This window comes from Cebus imitator, unplaced genomic scaffold, assembly GCF_001604975.1.
Source record: "Cebus imitator isolate Cc_AM_T3 unplaced genomic scaffold, Cebus_imitator-1.0 Scaffold250, whole genome shotgun sequence".
In the NCBI taxonomy this organism is placed as follows: domain Eukaryota; kingdom Metazoa; phylum Chordata; class Mammalia; order Primates; family Cebidae; genus Cebus; species Cebus imitator.
In genome coordinates, this window is record NW_016107565.1 from 1972891 (window position 1) to 2000546 (window position 27656).

The following is a 27656-nucleotide window of genomic DNA, read 5'->3' on the forward strand; positions in this document are numbered from 1 at the left end:
TATACTGTCTTTCACCCAGACTACTGAAGTATCCTTACTAAAAGTTAGGTTTTCTTCAATATCTTACCTAAAATAGAAAACATAACCTAACAAGCAATGGTTAAAGGATTCCCTATTTAATAAATGGTGTTGGGAAAACTGGCTAGCCATGTACAGAAAGCAGAAACTGGACCCCTTCCTGACACCTTACACTAAAATTAACTCCAGATGGATTAAAGACTTAGACATAAAACATAACACCATAAAAACGCTAGAAGAAAACCTAGGCAAAACCATTCAAGACATAGGCATAGGCAAGGACTTCATGACTAAAATACCACAAGCATTGGTAACAAAAGCCAAAATAGACAAATGGGATCTAATTAAACTCCAGAGCTTCTGTACAGCAAAAGAAACAATCATTAGAGTGAATTGGCAACCAACAGAATGGGAAATAAGTTTTGCAATCTGCTAATCTGACAAAGGGCTAATATCGAGAATCTACAAAAAACTAAAACAGATTTACAAGACAAAACCAAACAAACACATTCAAAAGTAGGCAAAAGATATGAAGAGACACTTTTCAAAAGAAGACATATATGAGGCCAACAAATATATGAAAAAATACTCATCATCACTGGTCATTAGAGAAATGCAAATCAAAACCACATTGAGATACCATCTCATGCCAGCTAGAATGGTGATCAGTTAAAATATCTGGAGGCAACAGATGCTGGAGAGGATGCGGAGAAATAGGAATGCTTTTACATTGTTGGTGGGAGTGTAAATTAGTTCAGCCATTGTGGAAGACAGTATGGCGATTCCCCATGAATCTAGAAACAGAAATTCCATTTGTGCCAGCAATCCCATTACTAGGTATATACCCAAAGGATTATAAATTGTTCTATTGTAAAGACACATGCAGACATATGTTCATTGCGGCACTTTTTACAACAGCAAAGACCTGGAACCAGCCCAAATGCCCACTGAAGATAGATTGGACAAGGAAAATGTGACACATATACACCATGGAATGCTATGCAGCCATAAAAAACGATGCATTTGTGTCCTTTGAAGAGACATGGACGAATCTGGAAACCATCATTCTCAGCAAACTGACAACAGAAAATCAAACATGGCATGTTCTCACTCATTGGCAGGTGTTGAACAATGAGAACACATGGACACAGGGAGGGAAGAATCACACAATGGGGTCTTTTGGGGGGCCAAGGAGAGGACAGCAGTCAGGTGGGAAGGTTGCAGAGTGACAACATGGGAAGAAATGCCAGATATAGGTGACGGGGGAATGGAAGCAGCAAACCACATAGCCACTTGTGTACCTATGCAACAATCTTGCATGATCTGCAATGTACCCCAGAACTTAAAGTACTATATATATATATATATATATATATATATTTAAACATTTTGGATCAGGTCACTTACAATACTTTATAACTTCCCATCACTGGGAGGTAAGCTAAATAAGTACAGTAGCCTATGGGTAAATATGTTGAGCCAGAAAGATCCTCTCAGCCTAGAGACAGAAGTTGTTAACTGGTTCTCAGCAGTTGTTACCCTAAAAGTATGTAGGTTTAAGTTGCCAAATATAATAAAAGGATATAGAAGTGTGTGTGTGTGTGTGTGTGTGTGTGTGTATATGTGTGTGTGTGTGTGTGTGTCTGTTTTTGTGTATAATTTTCTGAGTTTTAATTGTTGCCTCCATTAAAAAAAAACACTATGTATTTAAAACAAAACATATCTTCAGTCCATATTAGGCTGAATGTCTGTCGATTTACTTTCTCTGCAACAAATATTTGATTTCTCCTTATTTCCTCTACTTCAATCTATGCTTTTCTCCTATTTATGCTCTATAATTGAGTTTCACTGAACTGTGTTCTCGGTAACAGGTCATCAAGCACTTTCTTTGTGTAAGGCTATTCCTTCCCTGCAGGTGGAAAACATATATTTTTCCAGTATCTATGGGAGTAGGACCTTCTTAAATTATGTGAGTTCCCACCCAGAGACATCTTTATTCTCTGTCATAGAATCTTGTTATTTTCCTTTTTTTTTCTGAGTACTTTTCTAAATTTGTGATTACATCTGTATGGCTTGAAATCTACTACACTTGAAGGTAGTTTAGCTCACAATATTACTATCACATTATATTATTTGTTTCTAAGTTGATTTCTAATATATCATTAATCTAATTTGCAAATAATTGGACCAAGTAAATACTAATGTCATCAGTAGTATTCTACATATTATTTTGTAACAGCAGGATGTATTAATAGAGCATTTATTTTGTCAAAGCTCTATGATTACTATGAGGTATAATTTATTTCATGTGATCTTCTCTTCAATCCAATAAGATATACATTATTATTCTCAATTTTAGAACTGAGGAAACTAACTCTTGCAGAAAACAAGATAATTTATGTCAGGGAGATAATCTGAATGAAATTTGTTTGACTTAAAGCATAATATAATATAGTGATTAAAAGTCAGGTTTTGGAGTCTGGAAGTCAATAGTTCAAATCCCACTTCTATGAGATTATTAGATAGGTAAACAAACTTCAGTTTTCTCATTTAAAACAGGGATAAGATAATAAGTGCTTATATAATATTATAAAAAATAATTGGAAAAAGGATTACTTAATTGCTTATCACTTTGTAGTCTATAAAATATAATTGTTAGTCATTAAGGCTGAAAGATTTAGTTAATTTAAAAAAACTGGTTTAATAGATCAAAGTCTGACCAGTTCCCAAATATTTTGAATTTCTCTTTGGTGTGTTTCTTCAAATATTATTATCTGTATTAAGTTTTGAGAGTGGTTAAAGTTCTGTAAATATTTTAGAAAATTACAATTGTGTTTGTATGGAAATGGTATTGTTTTCCACTTCAAGTATGGCAAAATTTAACTTTAAGTCATTCTGAAAGATTCATGTGGGAAATTTTTTATAGGTCTATTTTCTAAGAACTATTTTTTTCTTCATAGGGATATTCTTTAAAATATCATTTGTGCTTTATATGCATAATATAAATAAGTAAAAATGAAAAATATGTGGTATCTGTAACTATAAACATTATCATCAAAAATTGAAAAGTGAAATTTACCATGGATACTCCATAAAAATAGGTATTTGTGAGTTTTCACAAGATTATTGGTTAATACTTTGATAGGCATTTAGCAATCTTTCATTTGTAAAATATTATAGAGGACTAAGAAAAATTCAAGCTTATTAAAAAGCATTATTTGACAGTTATGTAAATTAATGGTCACAGTATACTGCATAAATTCTCTAGTTACTACATAAATTCTCTAGCTTGTTGGTAAACTTAATTTAAAATTAATAAAATTAATACTAATTTATGATGGAGATAAAACTTCTACTCAAGTTGTAATTAGAAAATACAAATGTTTATAGAATATTTGCTAGGATGTTTTACAGGCATTACCTCATTTGAAACTCACCATTATATATGGTAAATGTTGATAGAATGTAGTTTGATGCCACCACACCATCATCTTTATATTATTAGCTTTTTTTTTTTTTTTTGAGACAGAATTTTGCTCTTGTTACCCAGGCTGGAGTGCAATGGAGCGATCTCGGCTCATCGCAACCTCCACCTCCTGGGTTCATGCAATTCTCCTGTCTCAGACTCCTGAGTAGCTGGGATTACAGGCATGCACCACTATGCCTGGCTAATTTTGTATTTTTAATAGAGATGGGGTTTCTCCACGTTGGTCAGGTTGGTCTCAAACTCCCAACCTCAGGTGATCTTCCCACCTCAGCCTCAAAAAGTGCTGGGATTACAGGTGTGAGCCACTGCACCCTGCCGTTATTAGCTATTTTAAACATTTAAATTAAAATAAATATTGACAAGATAAATAATGAAGTAAATATTTTAAAACATTACCTAAAATCTGATCCAATTCTCTTCCCATTTTCTGGTTCTCCTGGATCTGGACATAAGTTGGAAGCTGTTTTAATACCTCCTTCATTTACTGTAACAGTAGAGAAAAAAAGAGAAAGAAACAAAATATATGTGATTAGAAAATTGATATCAATTTTTAAATATAAATAAAATGCATTCTTGTATATTGTCATTATAATCACTACAATTTAAGTATTTGTTAAAATATAATTTTATAAACCAATACAGAAGGCAAAAGCATTTTATGAACTGAGAAAATAAATTTGCTGTTCATATTCAATGACCTGTACCAGTCTGCATATTAACGTACTAATATCTATTACTTTTATTTTTAGCTACCATTAAATTGGACAATCTCTGGGAACACATTCTCAGGGTATCAGTATCCAGAGTTTCCACTAATCATTGGCAATAAAGAAGTCAATCACCAGTTATAACAGTGTTATTTGGATAATTGTTGTTTTTGAAGTTGTAATAAAAAATATAACTGTATGAAAAAAGTTCCAAGTTATAACACTTGTATTTGGTATATTATAAAGCACTTTGGTCTGCCAACATTAAAGTACAATAATGGTGCAGATTACTAGGTATGTCTTTAAATTATTATATAATGGTGTAAACCAAAATAATGGCTTTACCCTCAAGAAATTTCCATGGATATGATTTATTCAGCTTTTGCAAACATTTTCAGCAGTTTCTTCAGAGCAAAAAGTAAAACACGTATTAATTTTTTCAGTGAATGTTACCACACTGGATAACTAAATCCCCAAGTAAGAGTTGTATTATTCAATCAGAGAGTACTGAAATGTCTGAGTGATGTGAACTGGAGGATAAATTCTGTGATTTTATTTTATATCAATTTACCTGTCTTTTTTTTTTTTAATTTAAGAAAAAATAGTGCCTAAGTAGAGATTCCAGAGAGAAAAAAATCCAAACCGTCCAATGCTTATTGTCCTACACTGTGAACTGAAGACACAGGTAGATCTTTCTTGAAAGAATAAAGGTGACAACTTCTACCTCTAGATATTCTAATGCAGTAAATTTAGGGTAGGACTCTGGCATCAGTTTTTTTTGTTTTTATTTTAAAGAGACAGGGTCTTGCTTTGTCAACCATGCTGGAGTACAGTAGCGCAATTATAGCTCACTATAGCTTTGGTCTCCTGGAATCAAGCCATCCTCTCGCCTTGGCCATCCAAGGTTCCAAAGTGTTAGGATTACAGGTGTGAGCCATTTAAAAAGTAATAATAACTCTCAAGGTAATTCTAATATAAAGTCAAAGTTGAGAACCACTGGACTGCTGAATATAGTCATTAAATTCCAATTGATTCATCAGATAAGAAAATAGCTATCAGGTGATTGCCCAACAATTATGGTTATGGTAAAGTTTTCTTTTCCTAAGTTAAACATAAGATTTTGCATGTTTCCATCATTCTAAAAAGTAATTTTCTTAGTATTACCAATGATATCCTTTTTGCCAACTGTGTTACATCTCACTATTCAAATCATGGGATATTTGCGTTTTTCTTATTCTCTAACTTGATAAATAATTTCCATTTACCTTTCTGGATTTTTTGGCCACTCTTACTTTGGCTGATTCCACTACAGTGGACAAATTCAAAGGCATTGACTCACAGCTCTCTATATTTGAATTTCCCTTATTCCTTGACATAATGATCTATTTGCTAATAACTTCTAATCTTCTTGAAGTTCCTTTCCCAATCTTCCAATGGCCTATTTGGTTATCCACCAAAGTTTCCATGGTCATCTAATCTATCTACTCAAATTCAACCTAATCACTTTATGCTTCTGTGATTCCATTTTCATCCACCTCCAATCCATCTTGAATATCAGAGGAAGACTAGAATTTCTAAAACACAGTTTTTATGACTGCTCAAATCTCCAATTATTCTAGAGTTTCTACTGTATCAAATTTATTTCTTACTAGTCACAAGCATGCATCCATCATCCAAGTCCCATTGTCTGTTCACTGTTCTGCAATTTTCTGAACATACTCACTCCACACATTTGTGTATTCTCCTTGTCTCCATATTTTTCTTTCCATCCCCCTTAGCTATCAAAATCCTATCTAATATTCAAGACTTAGCTTAAGTCCCACTTCTTCCAAAAGATAATCACTCATTTTTTTCCATGTTATACTGATTAATCTTTTTAAATCACTTGGAGTAATTCATTTGGACAATTTTGTATTTAATTTAATATTATCTTAATATATTATAAATTAATAGTTTCATATACCTTTAGTTATCTGTAGAGATTAAGATAGAGGAAAAACATAATTATTTTAATACACCTATTTAATATCTTTTCAATAAATATTTCCTAGTTGTTTGATTGACAATATCACCTTACATTGGTTGTCAAAGAACTGAGTATAGAAAATGCTCATTTCATAAAAAATGAAAAATAACATCTTTCCAATCTTTAAAAGGCTTTTGAAAATATCGTAGTGTATGTTTATTAAAATATGACTTTTTAAATGGGGGGGGTGGGAAAGAGGAAAAGAGATAGCATGACTGAAGCCTACCTACATTTTTGTATTATGATATGTAACACAGATTACAGGATTACAGATTATATTGTCTGTAACACAGACAAGCAGTTTGTGAATACATTATTTAAAAGTAAAAATAAGAAAAATCCCATTTTTCTACAATTTCACTATCATTTTGTCTCAAAATAAAATTTTGTTAAACATTTTATATGAATTTAAATAATAGCGAACACTTATATAACGATGGGTCGAGAACTATTCTACATACTTTATGTGTATTACCCCATTTCGTTCTCACAACCATCTTAGGAGTAGCTACTATTATTTTACACTTTCTACAGGTGAGAAAACTGAGTCACGGAGAGGTGAACAAATGTGTCCAAAGTCATATTGTTAGTTAATGAGACTCTATATTTAAACTCAGGCAGTCTGATTTGAGAAATTCTACTATTAACCCTGAACTCTCTAGCTGCTCAGAAAGCTCAGCAAGACAGAAACTATGTCATTAATTATGATTCAAAACAGTTTTCCAAACATTTTACCTTAAAATGCAGAACATGTATATAATTTCACCACTTTTACCTAATTAATCACAATTCTTATTATTTTAATTGTCAAGTTATTTCTGTCTGCTTGAAAGTGTCATTTAAACCACCATTTCTGGACATCTGCAAGAGGAAATACTTTCCAATTTAAAATGTAAGAATAATGAGAGAGCTTCTGCATGGTATGTCTATTTCATATTCTCTAATTGTAAATATTTAACATTTTTTAAATTAGGAAAAATGTATAATATTTCATCTCTTTTGATATTTCTATATTTCATAATTGCCCATAGCTAAGTGATGCCAAGACAATTAAACAAAGTTAGTATTAATTCAATCAACTGCTTTCATTTCATACTGTCACTGATGCAATTGGACAGATTTATCACTTTTACTTCTTTTAATTTGCATAGCAACTTGTTGCATTTTAAGCATATGACTGTCTTTAAAGGTTAATTACATGAATAGTATAAGCATGTTTTCTTAAGGCTTCTGATTTTATATAGCACATAATATACCCTAAATATAAAAATAAGTGGACTCTGACTAAATTTCACCACTTCTAGCTGCTTACATTGTCATTTTTCTCAGATTTTTAAAAACTAGATTTAAATTTTTATTTCAACTTATCAAGTGCTTTGGATTATTTTCTGAACTCAAACATCATTGATATCAACTTTGTGTAGTTATTTTTTATACTAACACACTTCACATTCTACAAAGTGTTACCTCTTAACTAATTGAGCTTCCCAATATAATACTGAATCCTTGAGGATTAAAAATTTATTTTATTCACACTTTTACCTTCTTAGTCTAGCATGGTACTGCCATGGAGGAATTGTGGAATGAGCAGATAATATGAATTAATAAAAGTATGGATTTGAAGAATAGAAGAGGAAATACAATCATTTCTGTCAGGCTCACAGTTTCCTTATAATTCCACAATAATATTCTAGAGGAGCCTACTAAAGAAGTTAGAAAGACTACTAGTTCATTAATTTAAACATTTTAAAAATATAAAACCTTTTTACTTTTAAAATTTAAAAAAATCCATATTTTCTTTTCTTGGTGAAATCAATTTTTGAAAAAGAAAAAGGGGTAGGTTGGGGCAATTTAGCATTCAGGTATAAAAGCTGAAAAAAAAAAAAAATGTGAGTTAGCCATTTAAATCAACAAATTCTGCCCATAAACACTACTGGAGCTTCCTGAATCTCTTGTTAAATTATTTCTTACTTAAAATGTAAAGTACCAGTATGAGACCTTTACACACATACTTTGGCAGTGTGGGCATTTGATGTCCTCCATGCTTATACTCACTTCAGGCCATGCCTATAATAGAATTAATCGTTGTTTCAAAAAACGCGAGGTTTAATATTTTTTTTATTTGAAAGATGAATGTACAATAAAAACTTTCTTTCTTTTTAATTATTGTGTCCTATGTTAAATAAATAATATTAAAGAGATGAAGATCTGAAAGTGTACTTGAAACAGATATATAATAATGATACAAATTAAAATAATATAACTCTTTACTCCAAACAACAATGAAAGAATATATTTTTGAAATCAGTTATTAAAATTTTAGAAACAAATTATTGTAAAATGAAATTTAAAATAATGTTGGCTTGCTATTTTATAATGATAGAAAATTTGCAAAAAATATTTTGAAGTTAGAATTACTTTTCTTCAAAAAAAGGAAGAATATTTAAAAATATTTTATAAAAAATAAATGCAAAATTTATTTTAAATATGGAGCAAATTATTAACATTTTTGCCTCACATTAATTTTTTGCCTGTTTTAAAGCAAATATTTCTTAAATAAGGTATTTTTATTAGAATTTTTTCCTAGATATACAGTCATGTCTAAATTCTGTTTTTGTTCACCTTCATAATCCATGTACAAGAAAAGTAAAAATAATATAAATTCCACTAAGGCAATATACCATCAGGGATATAAAGTTACATATATCTTACCATGCCTTATAAGTCCTAGATCTTTTAGTACAATAGCCTGAATTTCCCAGAACATTTGGAAGTTTGAACATGTCAAGTAACATAGGTGTAGATAAAATGAGAAGAACGTAAACCATTCTAATATGTTGTAATTCTACTTAGAATTCAGAAATAATATATGGCCAGACAAAATATTAGAAAAAATGTAGTAAACATAATATTTAATTTTGCTAACATTTAGCTTTTATTTTATGATGACATGAAGAAATCTGACATGTCAGAGTCATCACATCTCACAATTTGTTACATTTTTTTATTATAGAAAATATGCCCTTCAAAAATATGTTGAATAATTTACATATAAGTCATATTGTGGCATTGCTTGTTTTCCTTATAAACTGACAGTATCAATCTTAAAAATATGTTTTTAGCCCCCAAAATACATGAAGAAATATTAATTATACAACTAAACTCTTTGAAATTAGCTGTTTAGTGCTTTTTAAACAGGTAACCCAAGTGGATCAATGATTTCCTGGTGATATCTCTTCTGGTTTTGGTTTAGTATTCTCAAGTCTAACTAATAAAATGTAAAAATCAGATTTGAAAATTATGACACCCTAAAATACCAGATAACATAAGACTCCAAATTTTTTTCTCGATAACTGACATAACTGATCAATTTGTTTCATTTACTGTTTATATGTACAAGTCAATAAACATATATGTAAAATCCATTTTGATATAGCTATAATAAGCGATTTTTGTTATAGAAATCATTATAAACTTATTTCATAAGGTATTTGGAACTGAAGAAAAATCAAGTTAACAAATACATTTTTGTTGAAGAATAAACAGCAACAATACATATTAAATTTAAAATAACTACTCGAATATTAGCAATGTTATTTTGGAAATCAGGTATTATGTCATAAATGGATTGTTTCAAAGTTTCTAATATGCAACAGTGTTGCTGGGAATTTCCAGCAATTACTATTATTAATTTTTAATACAAAAATGAATAGCTCTACTAAAAAATTCCATGTTTGTTTATGGTCATTTAAACAAATGCTCTAAACAATGATTCATAATCTGAGATTACGGGATGAAGGTCAGATGATATATAAAGCCCTGATTTTGTAAGTAAAATTGTTTATTTCAGGCCATTTTATAAGATTTTCAAATAGTGAATAGCAATAATTAATCATTTTATAAAATGTTTAATTTCAAGAGTTTTATGTAAATTAGCTCAAATTAAGAATTTTGTTTATTTTTAAATAAAAAATGCTATTTTAAAAGTAATCTTTCTTAGAAAAACACTTTTGTTGAAATGGAGATGTAGTCAATCAAAAACTCCTACAAGAAACCACCAATTTTAGAAATCTTACTCATTTTTGCCTCACCGCCTAGAACTACAAAACTTGAGTGTCCTCAACACATATGATAAAAAGAATATTTTTACATTTTGAAATATAAAATAAACTTTATCAAAAACAATCTAAGGCTTGGAGTTTACTATGTTAATCTGTTAACTCAATACATATTTAAATATAATACTGAATAATCATCATGCATGTTATACAGATATTAATGCAGTTAATTTGGTAAATACACAAATATTTTGGTAAAACACATACAAACAACACAGACACCACAAACTTCACTCTTGCACTAGAGAAAGTAACAAAAAAGAAGTACACTCACAGATAGAAAACTTGTTGCTGTTGTCTTTCCCTGGAAACAATTTAAATCCTCTAGATTTAAAATCTATGGCCTTTTTCACTAGTTAAGAAAACAAACAAAAACATGTATCAGGAAATACAATTTTAAAATGAAATTCAAGTTAAGAAATTTGTTAGCATGGAATTATGCAAGATAAAGAAACCACTTTCTTAAGTCTGATACAGTACCCAGAAGAATTTTTTCAAAGCAATATAATCACTTAGTAGTAAAATACTAAGCAGTGTAGAAAGATTTTAAATATTCTACAGGGAAAATCCTGCATATACATATTTTTTAAAACTGTATTTTTTAACTGTCCAAATTTTTATATAAAAGTGAAATCTCAACACTTTATCATAAACCACTTGAATTCATCAAATTTTATGGAATAAATAAACTAGCAAAGTAAAAATGCTGGAGTATTAGAATAGTGGGAAGGATTTAATAGGTTTGTTTTGTAAAGTAAATCTCCTAAAAATTTAGGCTATTTGAAATGTTAGGACACATTAAACAAAATGGCTTAATTAGAAAAATTTTAAATGTATTTCAGTATTTCCATTAACAATCATTTCCATTCATTATTATTGCTTTTGACACTATGATTGATGTTAGTCCATACTGCACACAATATACGAAAGTGAATTACAGCTATTTGGAGCCCATCCAAAATATGTTATTGCTATTCTTAAATATTTAATTATGCACTAAATTAAAACAGATAGAACTGGATAGTCCAAGAAAAAAAAAAATACATAGAAATTCAATGAAGTAGGTAAGGAATTATTTTTTTAAACCTGAGATATGATAAAAATATTTCAGTAATTCAAATTTTAAAAAAGTATTATTTTATTTTAAGCATGCATTATTTGATTAACTACAGTTGCTATGGATTTTTAAAATGTGGTAAGTGATAGTTCAGAAAACATTATATTTACGTTTTTAACATCAAGTAAAATGAAGAAATGTTTATTTAATTAAAACTCCACTAATTAAAAAATGTTATGGATTCTGTCCTAATGAGATATTTAAATATCATTCATTTTATTTTTAATAAGTTTTATGGATATATAGTAGTTATACATATTTATGGGGTATATAGGATATTTTAATATAAGCATACACTGTGTAATGATCAAATCTGAGTAACTGGTATATCCAACGCTGCAAATATCTATTATTTCTTTGTGTTGAAAACATTCCAAATCTTCTCTTCTAGCTATTTTGAAATATAAGGTACTGTTAAATACAGTTGCTCTGTTGTGTTATCAAATGCTAGAACTTGTGTCTTCTCACCCTTCCATCTTACTATATTTTTGTCTCCATTGACCAATCACTCCTCATCACCCTTCCCCACTTCAATTATTTTCTTTTAAAAAACATAGCATAAACAAGAAAACAAGAAAGATAATTAACTTGCTCAGTTACAGTGTGGGACTCTTTACGTATTACTTTTTATCAAGTTTATAGTGGAGGATGATAGCCTTAAATGTTATGCTAATGGGTTTTTTTCATGCTATAAATTTAAAAGGAGAGAAACTGATTTTTGTTAGATGGTTTAAAATCACCACTTCACTATTTCTGAACATCATCTATGCAATTAGTTCAAATTATGGATGTTTATTGGTCTACGAAACATTTTAAAGTTGAGTTTTTTCTTGTTAATATCTTCAAATGTAGAACAGTAGAAAAAGGACCTAATGGTTTATGTGAATACATAGTTTTGAACTATCTATATACACAGCATATATTTTTAAAAAAAGGAATAATATAATTGGAGCAGAGTTTAAAAGACTAATTCTTAGTAAGTACTAGTTGTGGGATTTTGGACAAGAATCTGCCTTTTTACCTGTTTTGTTCTCTCAAAGTAAGCAGCTAGGACTAGATGTCCTCTTTCTTTATAGTTGCAAGATTCTTTAACTATGAATCCTTATTTATGGTGAAAAAATAACTACATCCCTCCCAAGTGATGCTTTTTGTTTTGATTCTCTTCCACCTCTGGCCCCACTGCCATGGTAACCTAAAATTAATTTTTCTTAAATGTTCAGCAGTTCTAAATTTAGTCTTGTCACATGTGAATTTTCTGATGTCTCAAAATACTTGACAAAATTTGCATTTTGTATTTTCTGGCGTTATTCTAGATTTTTCCATCGGAAACATAAATTATAAGTAGGAATCTACCTCTACTTTTCTCTGCATTATAAGATTTGACTTTATAATATTACAAATAAGTCTGAAGATTTCATGGTGATTTTAACACAAGTCTGGATTTCAAAAAGAATAAAGCAATGTAAATGAAAAGATTATCTGGCCAAAGGAGAAAATTAAGAAGAATAAAATTCTACGGATCAAAGAATTCAATGTTGTAAATAACAAGTTGCTAATACTGGGGGACAATGGTGGTGTGTGGAGAAGGAGACAGATTAACATGCCTACTTATAAGTATCTTGATTTAATTCTTTGGTTGTATAGGATTTTTCCTGTTTCTAAAAGCACCTTAAGTTATTTTGAATAATGATACATCTATATTTAAAAAAATAACAATAGTAATTGTAATACAGATGCAGAAGGTGAAAATTCAGGAAAATAATCACTTTTGTACATGAAAAAATGTGAATAAATAATATAAAATTTAAATTTACAAAAACTTTAAAATATGTTAAACAGAAAACAAATTTTTAGCTGTTTATATTTTTAATATAAAGAATAATGTGTATCTCCTAATGAATAAAAGGATAAATATTGAAAGTATTAATTACAAGACTATTCTAAATCATGTATCAGGTATTTAATATTACAATATATGCCATAAAAATATAGATTTCACTATGTATAAAAGATACATGGAATAAATATTGACTTGTCATCAAGTAATGAGTGCTTCTAATGACCACATTTAATTTAGCAAATTAACCTGACCTTTTAAACTGATGCATTTCAGTAATACACAAGTAAAATTTATTATAAAGTGAATGTTAAAATAAATCATGGTATTTTGTACAGGTTAAGGAAAATGTTTAGACAGTGTGTCATGTGTGGCAATTCAAATTCACTGTGTGGTAAGCTTCTCAAAGGTAGGAAAAATATTTTGTTCATGTCATATTTTTGTTTTTGGTTTATTTATTTATTTATTTATATTTTTTTGAGACAGAGTCTCATTCTGTCACCCAGGCTGGAGTGCAGTGGTGTGATTTTGGCTCACTGCAACTTCCGCCTCCCAGGTTCTAGCGATTCTCCTGCCTCAGCTACCCCAGTAGCTGGGATTACAGTTGCGTAACACTACACCCAGCTGATTTTTGTAATTTAGTAGAGACAGGATTTCACCACATTTGCAAAGCTGGTCTGGAACTCCTGACCTCAAGTGATCCACCCACCTTGGCCTGTCATATACATGCCATATTTGTATGAGTGTATGAATGAATATGTACGATACTGGCAATTCTAAGTCTTTTAACTAAAGGTATTTTGTTGGGAGAATTTCCTTTATTGATCATGAACTAAAATGGGAATAAGTGATTTTTACACCAGTTAGAATGGTGATCATTAAAAAAATCTGGAGACAATAGATGTCGGAGAGGATGTGGAGAAATAGGAACACTTTTACACTGTTGCTGGGAGTGTAATTAGTGCAACCATTGTGGAATACAGTGTGGCGACTCCTCAAGGATCTAGAACTAGAAATATAATTTGACCCAGTAATCCCATTACTAGGTATATACCGAAAGGATTATAAATTGTTCAATTATAAAGACACATGCACACATGTGTTCATTCACGCACTGTTTACAATAGCAAAGACTTGGAACAAACCCAAATACCCATCAATGATAGACTGGATAAAGATAATGTGGCACAGAAACACCATGTAATACTATGAGGCCATAAAAAATGATGAGTTCATGTCCTTTGCAGGGACATGGATGAATCTGGAAACCATCATTCTCAGCAAACTGACACAAGAACAGAGAACCAAACACTACATGTTCTCACCCATAAGTGGGTGTTGAACAATGAGAACACATGGACACAGGGAGAAGAACATCACATACTGGGGTCTGCTGGGGAGGTGTGAGTCTAGAGGAGCCATAGCAGCAGGTGGGGATGTTGGGGAGGGATAACATTAGGAGAAATACCTAAAGTAGTTGAAGGGGGTATGGAGTCAGCAAATCACCATGGCCTGTGTATATCTATGTAACAATTGTGCAAGATCTGCACAGGTACCCCAGAACTTAAAGATTAATTTTAAAAAAATGAATGCTCAAGATGAAGCATTTTTTCATTTATAAATCTCTAGATGAAAAATAGAAAAACTATATATACTCTAATAATATTAGAAAGCATTAAATGCAGGGTTCTTAGGTATGTGCACAATGATTCATTTCCTTTATTTTCTTTTGTCTTTCATATGCTGAACAATTTTTAATCATTTAAAAAGTTTTCATTACATTTTCGGTTTGACTATTTTTTTGTTTAATTTAATAGAAATACTTTATAATACGAGAATGATCTGACAGGGAAGAACATTGGGCCAGCTATCAAATCCCTCTTTATTTGCTTGTAAGTTCTGGACAATAGGAAAACCACTGTGTTTTGTAACCTACATTAGAGTAGTTTTAAGCCGCGTAGTGAATTATCATTGTGTCATCTTCCACGTTGTCTTTTGTCTTCAAGATCAATATAAATTTGAAACCCTTTTTAAAAACTTACAAAAAGAAAATGATATTGATTGATTCTTATTTAAACATCATCTAATTTTCATGTTATTCAGCAAAAGTCATTACTTGAAATAATTTAAATTAAAATGCCTACTATAAAAATTAACCATATATTCATGCATATAAATTATAGCTTGATTTTTTTTCTAGTATCAACTATTTTGGTGTAACAGGCATTTGTCTTTATGTTTTATGTCACAAAAACTTTTTAAGTGTAACTTGAGAACATGTGGTATTGGTGAGATAAAATAGATTGGGAAGTAGATTTAGTGTTGGTACTGGTTGTTAATGTTAGGAAACTGATCATATTAAATAGGTATAGTAGAAAGGCTTTAAGTTATCAGTCAGAGGTTTGGAAAAGATGGCCTTTAATTGGTCCTTTTATCACTGAGCTTCTATACCTTAAAGTCATAAAACATTCCCTGGCTTGAAGTTCCCCTAAAAATTGAGTCTTTCACTATATAATTTCAAAAGTTATCTATCTGAAATACATTGTTCTATTTCATTGCTATGCATACATAGCGAAAATATGTAATATGCAGAACATTTAACTTTGAAAAGGAAGAAACAGACATGTTTAGTATTAGTTGGCAGAACATTGTTTTTATTGGAAATAATTTACTTTCACGTATGCATAGCGCTCTCATTGAAGACAGTGATATTAGTTATTAAATCCTTTCAGAACATTCTGAAGCCCTCTTTTTTTTCCACTTATATTCAAATACAATAGTGAAGATAGAATGAATGAAATACTCTAATTTTGTATTTATTTTATTCTTCCAAGTTTATAGTATTTATTTTGACAATAAAGTATCTTGGAAGTGTCAGTATCTGTATTATAAATTTATAATTCAGCCACATCATGGTAATATATTTAAAAAGGAAAAGAATTTCTTATGAACAAGTAAGTCACTAGTATGTTGTTTATGTTTTTGTTTCTGCTTCATTTTAACCTTTATTTTCAAAAGTACAATAATGCCTTCCTCTTCCTCTTCTGTACTGTATTTTTTGATACAATACCTGGATGTGTGTTTCCTACTTTTTATTTTCAATTTATTCATGATAATCTTATCTTTCACTTTATAGTAAACTAATAAACTATACTGCTAATGAAATAATTTTATTTTAATTTTTTGGATATTGAAAATAACTAACATGTCTTTGCATGTGTATTTGATTTTGAGAAAATGGCACATCTCACTATTGACAGAAGATTTATTTACATGAGTACTACAACTAATCAGTCACTGACTAGAGGTTAAAGTAACATTAAAATACAGTGTGTTATTTCTGGCATTTTGCTCACTGGGTTAGGAGTTAGCAGACCTATGTTCTGATTCTATAAGATACGGGACATGTTGATTAACTTTTCTATATAGTTCTAAGAGATGTAATTCTTAACTATTTAGGAGTAGAATTTAGGCCAAAGAAAAGAAAGACTAATGTAATTAGAATTATCAGTTCTATTCAGGATATTAAAATGTGTATAGGAGTTATAAAATTATTTATCTGTATAAAGATGATTTCTTTTGTTGATTTAAAAGTGAATAGTGGCTTTACATTACAGGGCAACAAATATAAAAATTTAACTTTGTTTTTCTCCTTCCTGTGCTGGCTGAACAAAACACTTTCCGGAACATATTTATCATGGAGACTGCTACTGATTACTTCTTGCATGTAATCCTTAGACAAAGAAAGGTGAAGAAATTATACTGCTACTAGATTGAAAACTAAACAACATTCCTGCAGTAGCTCCTTTAACATCTTTCATGTAAGGTTTACTAATCTATTAATAATATAAACTTCTGAGAAAATAATATCTGTTTTATAAATGTTTCTGTAGCACAATTTTTTAAAACTTGATTAGAGGTATCCTGCAATTAGATCATGTTTCTGGGTTACATAGGAAAAAGGTGTAATAGAAAACTCAGTGACATAATATTAAGTAGCTCTTGAATCTTTGTGAAAAATATTTTATTTCAAAATATGTTTAAAAAAATGAAGATAAACTTTGTATAAAGAAAAACAATGGCCATAATTTTATGAGAAAAGTAGTAGTACAACTAAGTACCAAAAAAAAAAAAGCACACACAAAAAATAAGAATTTAAAAAAGTTCTTAAGGCACAGAAAAATTCATTGGTAAATATAAACATACTAGGGATACACAAGATTTAAAATATTTTTTAAATTCAAAAATGATGAAATTGAACTAGATAAATTTAAGAAATATTATTCATTTTTATAATTATTTAAAATCGTAATGTACTTTCCATTAAAAAAATCCTTAGAGATAAGTAATGTGGTTCAGAAAATCCAATAAATTTTTCAAAATCTTAACCTCCTAATTATGCCACAATGCTCATTTGTAGCTAGCACTTATTCTTGCATATAGGAAGTGTAAACATAAAATGTATGTGATGTTCGATTTTTATGTGAAAAAAACATAAAATCATATATTTTAATACTGTGCTTAAATTATATAATAAATTATAGAAATAAACAAGTAGCAAGAATCTTTAAATGTTAGTTAGCTGTACCAATATTATTTCCCATTTATAATATTAAGGTCTAGTCAGTCTCAGAAGTCATTTTGATTCATGATACAATTACCAAAAATTTGTCAACTATTTTGTATTATGTCTTTTTCACTACGTAGGGATGATACACAAAGTAAATTATCTAAATTCCCTGAATTTCTAAATTAAATTTTACTTTTCTATTCAAAGTTAGAAACCTCTCCAAATCATTGATCAAAATGCCATATTTGGTAAAAATGTATACAACCATATAAATAAAATCATATAAATTATATAAATAATTATTTAATGCATTTCAAGGTTCTCCACTAACAAGCCCATTTTCCATTTTCTAAAGGAAGATCCTGAAGTTTCCATGTCTCAGTGTTGAAATGAGGTTGACCTAGTCTCTAAATCTGTGGAATTATATTTTTCAATTATTTTAGACTAATTAATAAATTTTTCAAATGGAAAACTGAACAGAGTGGTGAGTATGGAAAGGAGGCATTCTGTTTTAATAAAACCAATTTGTTAATTTTCATAGGCATTAAAGATTGAATAAAGTTATTAATTTTTATTTAGGAGACCATGAACAGCCTACATAACTGGCTAAAAAACCATGTAACCAATCATTGCATAAAGACTCTAAAATTTGTACATGGGCTTTCTTTCTTCCTAGAAATGGAACAAATTCAGGAAACCATAACACTTATGAAGATAACAGCAGATGCATCCGCAATGCTTGGTGTAAAAGGTCTTACAGTTATGGTATGCTTTAAAATGTCAGGATTATATGAAAAATGTGGGATTTTTATATTCTCTTTAGGGATTCTTATAACTGGCATAATAAAAGTCACCATATGGGAATAGTTACCATTGGTATAGTTCGCAGATACTTTTAACACTTTAAAACTGTCTGCTTTTAATTTAATTGTTTTTAATCTTTATTTTCTGACAGCTTCAAATTAACTAACTTTTTAAATTGCTTTTGGTTGCACAGTTAATATTAATATCCACTCAATGTATGCACTTTCTTGGGACATTTTTTGTTTTGATAAATTATGTTCTCTAGAAGAAAAGTGATTTTCTATTTGTTTTATTTTGTTTCTAATTTGTATTTTCATTTCAAAAATTAATTTTATCACAGATAATGATTATAAATTGTTACATGAAAGATAACATTAGTATTTTATTACTCAAGATAAAATATTATTACATTAAATATTTATTTTGCACTTAATATAAGAAATCACTTATGTGTACTATAATGCCTTCTAAAATGAGATTAATTAGGAAAGAAGCAACTTTATGAAAAATAGTAACCAAAGTTAATGACTTTCTTCAGACTATGGACAGTGGCATATATTCTTTCACTGCAAATTTCATTAGTGCACTGAATGATTTTATAAATTTACAAAAAAAATTTACAGGAAAAAATAGAAGAAAATGAATTGCTTCAATAAATAATAACAATCTACCATTCCTGTGATTTCAGGTCATTATATTTTACTAAAGTTCATTAGAAATATTCATATCAGTACCTAGATTCTGTTTAAAACAAACATAGATGGGTTTTGACAGTTGTATTTAATGCAGTGTTTTACTGCTAATTTCATGGCTATTCAAAATGCCAACACACTCATCATAAACATCTATGTTTTATATTTGCTTTTCCAAGTCCATTCTCCCTATTCTTCTCCTTGTTCTCTGCCCAGAAGTTTGATCTGAATGGCTACATCCTTGCTACACAAATTGTGGCATTGCATTAGAAGCATTGACGTCACCTGGGATCTTGTTAGAAAAGCAGAATATAGAACATCACTGAGAACTATTGAATTAGAATCTGCAGTTTAACAAGATCCCCAGGGGATCTTTTTCAACATTTAAGCTTTTGAAACACTAGACTCTATCAACAGACTCCCTTAACCTCTGAAGGATTCCAGCAGGACGATGAAGGGAGAGAGGAAGCTAAGATCAGAATTTTTATTCCACAGGATTCCTCACCATTGCAATTATTGGAGTTTGCTAGGACTCTTAATTAAAGGGCATTGGTCCTTTCACGCCAGGCTGCAATAGATGACGTTATCCAACATCTCACTGCTTTTATCCCAACAAGTTGGGAATCATAACAGCGCAGTTGCCGCTACCATAGATTACAGCATGGTTCTTTGCGGTTTCTTTACATTCATTCATTTGGAAATAGTCCCTTTGTAAGGAAAAATTCCTCAAATTAGGCAATGTTTCATTGTTTCTAAATGCACTCTGATGAATATATCACTGATACATGGAAATTATTAGAGACTTATTTGAAATCTATATCTCAGATATTGTATTCAACAAAATCTCTTAATTTGTCTATGACCACCATTGTACTTCAAAGGATAATATCTAGGTAGAATTATTGTTGGCTGTTGCTCATCATCCTACCACTGGTTGCTCACTTGTTTCTTAGAAAACGTTTTGAAAATGTAGACAGCACAACCGTGCTGCTTTCTAGCAATTATATCTGTGAGAAACACAGAGATTTACAAAGATGGAACAGATAGAAATTTAAATGAGTTGGCTGTATCGAAATTGAAAAGTAATTCAATTAAAAGTAAAACTGGAAACAAAAAATAAGGAGTTAATAGAAATCTGAAATGAGCTGAATGTTATACATTACTTTGTTATAACTTATACATGGAAGCAATATGAATAGTGTTAAATCCAACTGTATATACTCATATCCAATATCCATATCAATATTGCATTAAACTATATATTTTTTCCTAAGCAAATGAGCTACCTAAAAAATTTAAAACTGTGCTAATCTTTTTAAAATAAATTTGTTTATATTTATCTTTACCTTACAAGATTTTTATATAAATACAGTAGATTTTCTGCTTGCACTGGATCCAGAAAGGGGCAGTATCATTTACTGGATGTGTGTCAAAAGCATTAGGTACTCTATGTGTATTGTCGCATTGAAATAACAAAATATCCATGCAAAATTATTACCCCTTTTTAAATATGTGAAAATGAAGAGGAGCTAAATTAATTGCCCAAGGTTGTCTGTATGTTCATAAAATCTGGTGATCCACTTGACTTTAAAACATCAATACTATCATCTATACCACCTGACTATAGATAACATAATTCCATATATTCAATCAGAGCTCTCAAGTGTATATCTTAGAAAACCATATTGAAATTAGTATATCCTATCCTCATTTATTCATTTTAATATAAAATTTTAAGGAATCAACAATATTTGACTTTAAATATGTTTACCTTAATAAAGTATAAAAGCTTTATTAACTGGATTTAATATTGAATAAAGATATCAATTTTCTGATAACAGTGCCAAGTATAACCCCATGGCTTGAAGCCTTGTAATATTTTATTTTAAAGGTGTGAACAGATAAATTTAAAAGTTGTAGCAAAAGCCAACTGCTATATGAAATGCAAATAATCATTTAGTCTTTTTAGTAAAATCGTCTTTGGCTGCATTCCTTTCTAAAGGGAAAGTTCCGAAGAGTTGATGAGACATTCCCCCACTTAATGTAAGCCTCTTCAATGAAAAATTTCTAACATCTCTGGGCTCTGGATAAAATTAATCTATAAGATTAATCTATAATCTATACATTACTGTTACTTTAATTTCATTTGCTATTATGAGAAAACAGCATTGAAAGAATAATTTAAATAAAGAAAGTTCATCAACAGTTAAAATCAACAGTCCATGATTCAGAATACAAATGATGTAATTGTGAAAAGAAAAATATCCTACACAATGTACCCTAAACCTAAAACCATGCTGTTCTGCCATATATGAAGGTTCTGCTCTTCCTGAAATTGTAAAGATTAATTGTGTGGTTTCACTCCATGCACAGCAGGGTAGCCATATGCTCTAGAAAACTACATGCAAGGAAAGCAGCTTGTTGCAAAAGTGGGTGAAAATGCCCTGAAATAATTCTGAACAAGATAAAAATGTCTCCACATAGGACCATTTCTTCATACTCCAAAAGGCAGAGGAGTCTGCTTTGGCATCAGCTTTGAGCACAAATAGAAAATCTAGTCTCTTCAAAATATTTTAACAAAGAAAAAGATTTAAAAGTCACATATGTCACACTCACCGTGACCATCTCATTCACAGGTAAAATAAGCTCTTGTAACCATTTGGGGAAATCAGCTACACACAAAATAGTTTCATCACTGATTTTTAAAGTTAAGCTTTCCCTTTAGATCAATTCAGTGCATATTATTATCTTTCCTTATTTGCTCATTCAATTAAAAATGAGAAATAGTGTGTTAATATAAAAATAAGCTATCAAGATATCTGATGAATGATTACAGGTGAACAAAAGAAAGTGGTTGAAAATCTGAAAAATATATATAGGTTTCCTTAAAGGCCTATTCAAAAAAAATTAAGAACATTGACATCAGAAATTCTTAAAATCTTTACATAGGACTAACTCAAAAGCATGGCTTGAAGGGTAGCATTGAATAAAAATGTTAAAATGGTTACTTGCAGATTTGCCATTTGTGAATAAAATAAATTTTCATTGTTTAATATTGTCATTCAAGTCCTCAGACATTCTGAGTACTTTTATCCAATACATTTTAAAAAAAGGCATAAACCTGTTAATAAGTAAATTCTAACATTTTATTTTTTCTCTTCTTTCTTCCTAAAAAGAACTTATTTGACAAAATGTAAAATAATAAGAAATATTAAAATGTATTTACTGTTATGAATGACATTGTTTTGACAATTTCACAAATGTGATGAAATAATGTAATGAATAGAAAATGAGGATGTTATTCAATAAATATGTATTTAAATGAAAAATTGGTACATTTCTGAACATGAATTATTAAATAGCTACCAATATAAACATCAAACACAACTTTCCACTAAATAACATAATTAGGGAAAAATCAAGAGAACAATGAAAAAAATAAAAAGTATGGCAGGATATTGATAAAGCACACAATGATCAATATTTGTATGTAATTCTCCACCAAAAATGTTGACAATCCTCTATTTTATGTATTCACTTGCCCATTATCAAAGTTCTCACATCCAAAATAAATAAATAAATAAATTTAAGTAATTCTATAAGAATTATACATAACCAGATAATTTTTTTAAAGTTATAAATTCTGCAGCCTATTTTTAGTTATACTTTAAAAACTATATTAAAATAAATACATTAGTCTCATAAATAAAGACCTGGGAATTCAAGCAGACAAATGTAGTTTCACCATATATATAAAATAAGAAAACAATGCTTAAAGCTTAACTCCTGAGAATTTTTGATTTGGCAATCAATTTTTGCATACTTTTTCTTTTTCTTTTCTTCATTTTTTTTTCTGTTTTACCTCCATCTATTAGCCTTTCAAAGATTTGAAACATGGTAAGTAAAGGGAAAATAAACCCTGATGTTTTTTCTCTTTGTTATTTGATGCACTGAAAAATAACCATTTCAAAGTGTAGAATTTAGGATAAAATTTAAAATTATCAGCTAAAATTTGACTTAGTATTGATTTTCTTTTTTTTATTATTATACTTTAGGTTCTGGTGTACATGTGCAGATCATGCAGGATTGTTGCACAGGTACATACATGGCAAGGTGGTTTGCTGCCTTCATCCCCCCATCGCCTATATAATGGTGTTTCTCCCCTCATGATTTTCTTATTCATCTATTCCTTTATTGATCTTTCCAGCAAAATCATTATCAATATCAGTAGCTCAGCCATTCTTAAAGATTACCAAAACTAATTATTGTCATTAAGATTGATTGAGAAAATCCATCTGCCTTAAAATATCCCATCCACTCATAAATTTACCACCCTTTGAGTCACTCTTCTGGAATAAAAGTTTAGCTTTTACTATATTATCCAAGAGTGTTTGTCAACATTGTGATTATCCTAGAAGAGAACAAAATCCCATGAGGAACAGACAGTGTTGCGACTATGTGATAAATGTTGGTCTCTCTCCATGATGATCATCCTCATCTAAGTTCTTGCTACTCAATGTATGAGCAAACCTAGAAATCTGTTAGAAATGCAAAATCTGAGATCCAACTCCAATTCCATCTAGTCACAATCTGCATTTGAACAAGACTACTAGATGATTCATGTTCACAATGAAGTTTGAAAAGCATAGTATAAGGCCTATACTCCAGGTAACTATCAACTGTTACTTGCACTTCTGTATATCCTACTACTATTTGTCTACTTTCTCCTATTCATTTGAAATTTCTTCTTCAAATTCTGCTAAAGTGACTGCTTTAAAAAGTACATTTGATAATATATGTTCCCTGCTAAAGTCTACCAATGGTTTAGATAAATATAAAGCTCATTTTTAAGCCCTAAAAGCCAAATGGTGTTTTTCCTACCTACGTTTCCCACCTCATCTACCTTACTTTCCTCCTGGTGCATTGAACACCAGAATTAATGGGTTTTCCTTTTCTCATATTAAACACAAGCTCTTTTTAGCTAGCATGTTTTTTTTTCCTGGTGTGCTTTTTCCTCTGACTGTCTCCAGAATTGCAAAGCATGGCTCCAAGAGCATCTGTGTCTTCTTCCTGTTAATTAGGTCTCAGTTCAAATTTTAACTCCTCAAGGAGGCCATTCCTTACCTTAGACTAAGGTACCAATCAAACCACCATACAGCCTGTTTTGATTTTCTGCACAGCCCTTATTACCATCATACAATTATTTGTTTACCTAGTTATTTCCTTTTTCTTCCTGACTTGAATATAAGTTCAGTACAGCTAGGTCTACTAAGTTTTGTTCAATACTGTATACCCAACAACTAGAAGACAGCTTGGCACTCAATGGATATTTGTGAGAGAGAGAAAAAAAAATTAAAAAGGAGATGGAACAGAAAAAAAGGGAAAAGAAATAAAGAGAAAAAAGAAAGACATAAAGAGAAAGGAAAAATAAAGAATAAAGAGAAATGAGTGAATAAATAAATAGTATAATGTGGTAGTGAAGAGAGTAAGAATAGCACTGTCATCTGTTGGTAGAAATAACACTGCCTAAAAGACAAGCAAGGACTTGACCTCCAAATTAAGAAGCTTTCAAATTTAAAGCACAGATATGGGCATTGGGCTGAGAAAAACAAACAAACAAACAAACAAACAAAAAATATTCCTGATGATTTCACATTTAATGAGATAAGTAGGTTGTTAATCTCCAAATTCCTTGATGGTAGCATTGGCCACTTCTATGTTTGTTTATACATTGGCTGTAAATAATCATTGAAATAAGTACATGTCAGCTCAACACCAGTAGGAAATATAAAGTGATGGTAAATTAATTAATTAATATATAAAATATCTCTATAGAATCATAGACATTTAGGATTAAAAGGGACAGTAGCAATCATTAAGATACTCATTGACACTTCAGTGATTTCTAAATACCCACTTTGTCCATTACAATCTATGCTTGAATGTCTTTGAGAATTCACTGCTTCCAGTAGCACACATCTATATTTGAAAAAAAAAAACCTGAATGTCAAAACAGCCTTCTTTATAATAAACTGCTTTGTACTATCTTATAGTTCTAGACAGTAAATTCTACAGCCCATGCCAGAGGACAGATTTAATCTCTCTTACACAGAACAACATATCAAGCATTTGAAGCCAGTTGTCTCATCCTTCCTCATATCCCATCCTCATTCTGTGGTAATTTTTCTAAATTAATCTAATCTAATCTCTACAACTTTTCCTTTGGGATCAGAGACTATACAACGTACTTTTGAATTCATCACACGCTTAGTGAAAGATAAGATGCACAATAAAATCCAGATAATTGATTACTTGCTGGGCATATATTAGTATTCATAAAAATATTTACATGACCACTCATAAACTAGCTCCCTCATTGTGATAATGGTTATTAAGATTTTAAAAACTAAAACAACATGTTTTAGATTTACAAATTTTTACCTTATAAAAGTCTTAATAGAATATTTGAAAATAGTGTTAGTGGCTTGCAAACACTTGAAAACATTTTAAAATATATTTTACACATAACTATATGACCTATTGTTGACAGACACATAATAGGCACCTAAAAACTGTTATGTTCACACAGTCTGGTTTTTTATGTAAAACAGTGTTAAACCAGTTCTTAAATCAAATTTGTTATATAATAATCTTAACTTCTGACATAAACTGGCAATTTAATGTGAATATTAAATCTATCTGATACTTTGCTGTTTTCATATTTTTGTTGAGCCTTATATTCAGATGAGCTTACTTGAGCCTTATATTCAGATGAGCTTACTTGAAAACAGTATAAATTATGGTAACAATAAAGAATTCCTGCTTTCTTGGATTAAAATTGCTCACCTAAAATAAATGTTTTATGCTGAATTAACCATTCTTTCCTTAAGCCTAAAAATAATAGTGTACTTCTTATTTAAAAACTGTTAGAGTTTCTTTTAAGCTCTAGTTCTGAAGAAGAAAAATCTACATCATTTTCAATCTCAATTCAACATAATTTCATGTACCCTTATTAACCAAAGTAATAACCTACTGATATGATCATTAGAGTTAAATGTACTATGGCATAATTGACTATAGTATGTCAAAACAAACAGTAGTAATGTCTGTAAAACCTCATAACATATTTGAATCTATAAGATGTACTTATCTAAGTTAAATTCCCACTGGGAAGTCCAATAAAAATAATTAATAATTATTATATATGTATATGAAAATATTCCCAGAATATATCCAATTTTTGTACTTAAAAACAGTAACTATCAAGACTGCTCCTTAAAAGCTGACAGAACTTGTCCATATAATGAAAAAATAATAATGGAAATATAATTCTACTAAAATCTCCAAGAAAAGCAATGCCAAAGTAAAAAATGGTGGAGTAAAACATATTTTAATTATTATTTTAACATAGTAAAGTATGATGAATACCTTCTTGAGAAAGGATACCCAACTGTGCTTAAAATATATGTACTTTAACATCACTTAATGAAAGACTGCATAAAAGACACTAAATGAATCTTGAATTTATCAATACTAGACCAGGACAATGAAGACTGGGTTTTTATAGTCTCTGCCATGCCATAAGTTTCTCTACAAAATAATATACAAGATGATTTGAAAGTTCCCATCTAGTTCTAAAATAGATAATTCTAGAAATACAAGACAATGTACTTACTATTTCTAAAATCATATCATTGCATACATTCTTCTCTTTTCAAGTCAATGTTAGTTAAATTCCGTAGGGTTATAATGTTGAACTTCAGGGTTTAGTAATTATTGAAAAAGATATTTAAAGTTAAAGATTAAGAAGTGATATCAAAAGATATCTTATAGCTAAGGCAGCAAATTATTTTGATGAATTTACAAATGTCACTAGATATATGTTATCTAGGTTTAAACATCTGAGTATTTTGTAAATAAAAAGTCAATTATTTTTCAGCTTACTTATATTAATGTATGTCTTCAAACATAGTTGAATAATTTATTTATTTTTGTTACAGACTTACCATATTTCTATTCAGCCTAAATACCCACTCAAACAATTTTCTGTGGGCCTTAGTAACATAAATACAAATTACTGGTTTCCATAATTCATTCATCTTTGAACAATTAGTTCAAATATTCTCTGAGCAGCCCTCCTTGACTCATATTTAAAGATTGTCAGTCTCTCTACTGTAATTCAACAATATTTTGAAAACACTGCTATGCAAGTGTTTCTCAGAATAAATTTGTGTTTATTCTTTTTATTTAAAATTATGTAGACTGCTCTATGGCATAGAT

General features: G+C 29.8%; 1 protein-coding gene across 6 annotated transcripts in view; it reads right to left on the minus strand.

The window, feature by feature from the left end:
- CSMD3 (CUB and Sushi multiple domains 3) overlaps positions 1–27656 on the minus strand; it is a 1251170-nt gene that overhangs the window by 768736 nt on the left and 454778 nt on the right. For 3 of the 6 annotated variants that reach the window (XM_017498748.2, XM_017498749.2, XM_017498750.2), the window contains 2 exons: positions 10631–10708; positions 3902–3989 (listed from right to left, as the gene is read on the minus strand). In XM_017498748.2, the coding sequence (XP_017354237.1) occupies positions 3902–3989; positions 10631–10708 (166 nt within the window). The remainder of the gene's footprint in view (positions 1–3901; positions 3990–10630; positions 10709–27656) is intronic. The other 3 variants (XM_037727955.1, XM_037727953.1, XM_017498751.2) reach the window with 1 other exon arrangement.